Genomic DNA, 5,977 nt, shown 5'->3' on the forward strand with positions numbered 1-5,977 from the left:
TTATGTACCTTTTGGTTTATATTATTTGTAATTATTACTGAATTTCACTATTATCCAATTACCTTAGTTATTTTATTTTTGTTTTAGGTTTGAATTATTGATAACATGAAAAGTGACTCAGTTATAGGCCCGACTTTACAGCTAGCATCAACTTCTGTTCATAAAATTGTCGAATTTGTGGCCCATAGAGGTGGAAAGTTACTACCATCAATTATGAATATGACTATACAATGGCTACACACTGTTCATGATAAACTAGACAAATATCGTCTAGCTAGTTTATGAGAAAACTACCTTCATGAATTGAGATTAGTAAGAGTAAGAAAAAATGAAAATTATTACTACTAGATATGACAATGATTTAATTATAAGAAATTTTTTTAAAATAAATTAATAACTTAACTATGAGGAAACAGAAACAGTAAAATTCGTGAACTTCAGTGCAGATTTTTAAAGTAGTAAAATGAATCAAATTTAACTAAAATTCAAATTTTACACTTGAAATTTCCTTGGAAAAGCCATTGTTACGTAGTAAATTTTGCTAAAGAAAATTACAAACTACTTTGATTTCACTTTTATCATTTTTGGTTGTGCATCCTATATTTCATTAATTCATTCTCATTCATATTTTATTATAAAACTAATACATAAAATGGGACCTATATCTACTAACATTTTTTATCCACTTTAACTAATAAAGTCAAACAATTTTTATAACTTGAACAGGTCAAATGCTCCACCCGTCCACGAAAAATAGTTCAATTTGTTATTTTGGTATGTCCACAACAAATAGTTCTATATATATATAAATGAAAAATTTCTCTAATACTTTATCTACTTTTTCTCTACGTGAGTTTTAAAAAATGTATAGGAAAATTTGTAAAAATAGATAGTGAAACTTGAGTACTATATTTATATATTAGTTTTATAATAAAATGTAGAAAAAAGTTAGTGGATTGTGGAGCCTATTATTATTTATAGAATAGACTTCTAAAGTTAGAGTTAGACCGGGACTAGGAGGGAGTAGTGCAGCTACCACTTTTCTCCAAACCTTGCAATTTCTTGAATACCTGAAGCTCAAATATCTTAGTCAAAATCATGGCATTTAAATTACACATTGCTGTCCTAGCCTTCCCTTTCGGATCACACGCACCCCCCTTACTGGCCCTGGTGCGGCGGCTGGCTGCCTCTGCACCAGACGCGCTGTTTTCCTTCTTCAACAGCGCGACGTCCAACGCTGCGCTTTTCAACGCGATTGCCTGTGAAAACATACGGGCGCGCAACTTGTGGGACGGCGAGGCATTTGCGGGCTCGCTCTTCAACGCGGTCGAGCTGTTCCTCGGGGCAGGCCCGGTGAACTTCGAGACCGCTATCCGAGAAGCGGAGCGGGAAAGCGGCCTCGAAATCCGGTGCCTAATAAGCGACGCATTTCTGTGGTTTTCGAGTGACATTGCTGAGAAAAGAGGAGTGCCATGGGTGGCGTTCTGGATTAGTAGTTCGTGCTCGCTGTCATCGCACGTCTATGCCGATCAAATCGTTAGAGCAATCGAATCAACAGGTGAAGATTCTCCGATTTCTCCTCTCACTCAAAATTTTCTGTATTTATAATGAGCGTAAAGTGATTGACGAAATGCAGAAACGGCGAAACAAGAGAAAGCTTTGTCGTTCATTCCAGGATTAGAAATGGCGACCACGGCAGATCTACCGGCGGAGGTGTTCCTCGGAAGCAATCCGTCGCCGATGGCGGTGGCGGCCTACAAAATGGTGGAGCGTCTCCCCAGATCCACCGCCGTCGTCCTGAATTCGTTCGAGGAGCTAGAACCGATCATCACAAAAGACCTAAAATCGAAATTCCCCAATTTGCTCAACGTCGGCCCTTCCATCCTCGCTTCGCCGACGAATCAGGATGCCGCAATCGCCGACGAATCAGGATGCCTCTCATGGCTGGGGAGCCAAAACCGCCCAAAATCAGTCGTCTACATCAGTTTCGGCACCGCAGTCATGCCGCCGGAGAACGATCTCGCGGCGCTGTGCGAAGCCCTAGAAACATGCCGATTCCCGTTCCTGTTGTCGATTAAGCAGCAGGCAATGAAATCCTTCCCGAACGGATTCATCGATCGGACGAATTCGTTCGGGAAGGTGGTGGTGTGGGCGCCGCAGCAGCAGATCCTCGCGCACGAGAGCGTCGGCGTGTTCGTCAGCCAATGCGGCTGGAACTCGATTTTAGAGAGTATCGCGAGCTGCGTTCCGTTGATTTGCTTGCCAGTTTTCGCAGAGCAGAAGCTGAACAGCAGAATGGTGGCGGATCTGTGGAGGATTGGGGTGAGGGTTGAAGGCGGCGTGTTCAGTAAGAATGGGGCGATTGAGTGTTTGCAGGAGATGATGACGAGGGAGGAAGGGGTGAAGATAAGGGAGAATGTTAGTCTGCTGAGGAACAAGGCTTTGGCTGCCGTTGATTCTCAAGGGAGTTCGTCCAACAATTTCCACAAACTTCTACATCTCATCCCACTTTGACTCGAACTACAATTTCAAGATGCCACATCAGAAATTGGGGAACTACATCTCAAGATAACATGAATACTCCTTCCGTCCCAATTTAGGAGTGCAATTTAGTTAGTCCACGAGTTTTAAAAAATTGGTAGTGTGTGTAATAATTGAATTGTGGCAGTGGTTGTTGAAGTGTGTAATAGTTGAAGTTTGTAAGGGCACCCGCAACGCGTGCCGCCGGCGTTCCGCGTGCCGTTCCGCCGGAACGGTTTCTCCGCGGAACGCGTTGCGGCGAACCATTCCGCTCCCATTCCGTGCCGGGTGCCGACGGCACGGAACACGGCACGGCTTGTGCCGCCACGCGCTGGGGCGACGTGGCGCTCCCCGCTTCGTGCGTGCTTCCTACTCGCCGGCCGCGAGTGGGACACGTCAGCGATGACGCAATAATTAATATTTTTTTAAAAAAAAATTGATTTTTTTAATTTTTTTAACGGTAATATTACCGTTTTTTTAACTTTTTTTTAATTTTTTTATTTTTATTTTTATTTTCTTATTCTATAAATACACCTAATTTATTACATTTCACACACAACTACACATCTACTCTTCCTAAACCAACATCAATTCCTCTCCAATTTTCTATTTCAATCTCCTTCACAAAATGTCCGGCGACGGGAATTACGGCGGGGGCTCCGGTGGGTGGGATCTCAACGCGTTCTGCGATTGGGAGACCATGTACAACACACTTGGTGGTTCCGGATCGTCGACGCCGGGCACCCAGGGGTCGGCGACGCCTGGTGGGTACCAACCACCCACTTTCGATGTGGATGCCTACGCTCGACCACCCGGCTCGCGGCTTTCTCAGGGTTTGTCCCAGATTCGGGAGGATATCCCCGTTGAACCCACAGGGAGGAAGCCGAGGCGGTGGAAGCTCTAGGGCTGCGTCTGAGGCACCCGAGGAGGAGGAGGAACTGGAGGATCTGGGCGGCATCCGTACAACAATGAAAAAACTAAGGCGGTGTACACCGCCTGACTCACCGTCTCGTACGATCCCATCGTCGGGAACCAACAAGACGCCAAGTGCTTCTGGGAAAATGTCTGTGATGTCTACCACCAGACTAAGCCGAAAGGGGCCCGGAAGCGCAAATATACAATGCTCCGTGCTCACTTTGGCCGAGTCGACGCACAGGTCAAAAATTTTGCGGCATCTACTCGGCCGAAGCGGCGAACTACCAAAGCGGAGCTTCGGGCGCCGACATTCTGAGGGCGGCTTTGCGCGTCTTCTACCAGGACACCGGTCTACAGTTCAAATATGTTGATATTTTGTAATGTCCGTTTTTTTTTAATTAAGGGGTGTTTGCTTTTTGTGAATATCTTGTTTAAGATATGGTGTGGTATGTTTTATTTGTTTTACATTATTTATGGTGTGAATATTTAGTTTATGGTTTTTGAAAAGCAAATTAATATCCTAATTAATAAATTAAATATCTCTCTCTCTCTCTCTCCCTCTCCCTCTCGGTTCTCTCCCTCACCCCACGATCTTCTCAACCCCCCCACTCCACAAAAACGATATCTTTCCCTTCCCAATCACAATCAATCATCGGTTCTCTCTTCTCCCTCACAATCTCAACACCGGTAAGCTTCCTCCCTTCTCCCTCTCGGTTTTACCTTCTTCCATTCACTCCCTCTCATCATCTTCTTGGATTCCTCAAGGTGATACCCTCCTTCGTCGTGAATCGGAGTCGTAAGAGGAAGTAAAGCTTTACACTACGTTGAACTATCCGGGAAAGGTAATACAAGGCCTCAACTCTCGTTTAATTCGAAAAACATGCATGTAGGACGTTTTGGGAAGGTTTAGATGCTGAATAGGTTTTGTGATTATGTGTTGTTGTCGAGCATGTTTTGTTAGTAACTGATAGTGGGTTCCGACCCCGTTTTGACTGAGCAAACGATCTCCTTTTGGTACGAAATTTTAACCGTATAAACTTGGATGTGTCTTCGGTGTGGTGTGTAAATTTCAGCTTCATTGGATGTCGTATGATTTTACTATGATTTTTGCAAGTAAACTGCGCAGTTCTGCGTGTGGTGTGTTCTGGGTGATGTTTGTGTGTGCTTTGGGTGTGTTTCCGAGTGTTGTGCTTTTGTGAAGCATGTGGGTGTGTTTGGCCAAGAGATGGCTCGGGAAAATCAGTGTTTGGTTCGAGGGTTCGTGTGTGTTGGCCGAGAGTTGTAGGGTTCGGCCTAGGCAGTGTTGTGGAGAGTTTTGAAGGGATGACCCAGGTGTTTGGGTGTGTTTTGGGACGTAGGAGGTGTGGTGTGAATGTCGTATAGGGTTTGAGAATCGGAGGTTGGAGGAAAGTGAGTGTACACTGGACTGTGCAGACAAGTGCCGAGCTGTGCCGAGACAGGTGCCGAGCTGTGCCGAGACGGGTGCCGAGCTGTGCCGAGACGGGTGCCGAGCTGTGCCGAGACAGGTGCCGAGCTGTGCCGAGACAGGTGCCGAGCTGTGCCGAGACAAGTGCCGAGCTGTGCCGAGACAGGTGCCGAGCTGTGAGACAGGTGCCGAGCTGTGCCGAGACAGGCGGCCGAGGTGCCGAGCCAGGCGGCCCGAGACGGTCGGCCGAGGTGCCGAGCCAGGCGGCCGAGGTGCCGAGCCAGGCGGCCGAGATGGTCGGCCGAGGTGCCGAGCCAGGCGGCCGAGACGGTCGGCCGAGGTGCCGAGCAGGCGGCCGAGACACCGAGCCAGGCCGAGACGCCGATCCTTTTTCCGAGTTTTTTCCGAACCTTTTCCGAGCCAAGTGAGCCGTTGCACAGTAAGGGTAATGCCAGGAGTTTGAGTGTTGTGTGTGTGTCGTGTGCGCGTTTTGAGTACGTCGTATGCGTGTCGGGCGTGCGGGGTGTGTTTTCGGGCGTGTCTTTGTGTGTTTGGCTTATGAGATGTTGTTAAGTGTGTGTTCGTGTAACGTGCTATGTTGAAGTCGTCCACGTAGGAATCATGCATTGTCGTTTAAACATCGTCTACCCTGACTCTAATCATGATTTATTTATCTTTCAAAAAGGGTGATCTTTTACGAGGAAAGTGTGGTTGAAGGAACTGTTTTAAAAGCTAAGCAATCGAGGTGGGCTTTTCTACCCTACTTTTATGTGGGTTATCTTTAAATACGGACTTTGTTCCGGAAATGTTTATGGAGGTGAACTGTTTGTCTTGCCAATTGTTTTGTTTGAAACCTATCTGAAGTGGTTTACCACATATGTTTAATCGAATTCGGGTCTGTTGGGCTGCGAACCCTCAGGCTAGTGTACACGAGACCGGGAAGCCATCTGAGAGCAAGTTGGCCGGTCTAGTTGACCTGGGGTGTGGCCCCCCCCTTGTCATGGTTGGATCAGATAGTGTATGATAGTGGGAATAAGGGTGGCAAAATCTGAAAATGACTGCGCAGTCGAATTTATGAAATATATTTTGTGTACTTGGGTTACTTTCTTACACTTA

The 5,977-nt window shown here is 46.4% G+C and overlaps 1 protein-coding gene across 1 annotated transcript; it reads left to right on the top strand.

Moving 5' to 3' along the window:
• The first annotated feature begins 991 nt into the window (after positions 1 to 991).
• Positions 992 to 2,695, top strand: LOC121788785 (flavonol 3-O-glucosyltransferase F3GT2-like). The gene is made up of 2 exons (XM_042187395.1): positions 992 to 1,558; positions 1,637 to 2,695. The coding sequence occupies exons 1-2, from the start codon at positions 1,099 to 1,101 to the stop codon at positions 2,512 to 2,514; spliced, it is 1,338 nt and encodes a 445-aa protein (XP_042043329.1). The 5' UTR covers positions 992 to 1,098; the 3' UTR covers positions 2,515 to 2,695.
• The last annotated feature ends 3,282 nt before the right edge of the window (positions 2,696 to 5,977 follow it).

The sequence above is a fragment of the Salvia splendens genome, unplaced genomic scaffold (assembly GCF_004379255.2).
Source record: "Salvia splendens isolate huo1 unplaced genomic scaffold, SspV2 ctg1143, whole genome shotgun sequence".
Taxonomy (NCBI): domain Eukaryota; kingdom Viridiplantae; phylum Streptophyta; class Magnoliopsida; order Lamiales; family Lamiaceae; genus Salvia; species Salvia splendens.

What these genes read in the sequence shown, in the direction of transcription:
- LOC121788785 (XM_042187395.1), top strand. Translation starts at nt 1,099, where the DNA reads ATGGCATTTAAATTACACATTGCTGTCCTAGCCTTCCCTTTCGGATCA. An exon ending in TAGAGCAATCGAATCAACAG is followed by an intron (nt 1,559 to 1,636) that starts GTGAAGATTCTC and finishes GACGAAATGCAG; the next exon opens with AAACGGCGAAACAAGAGAAA.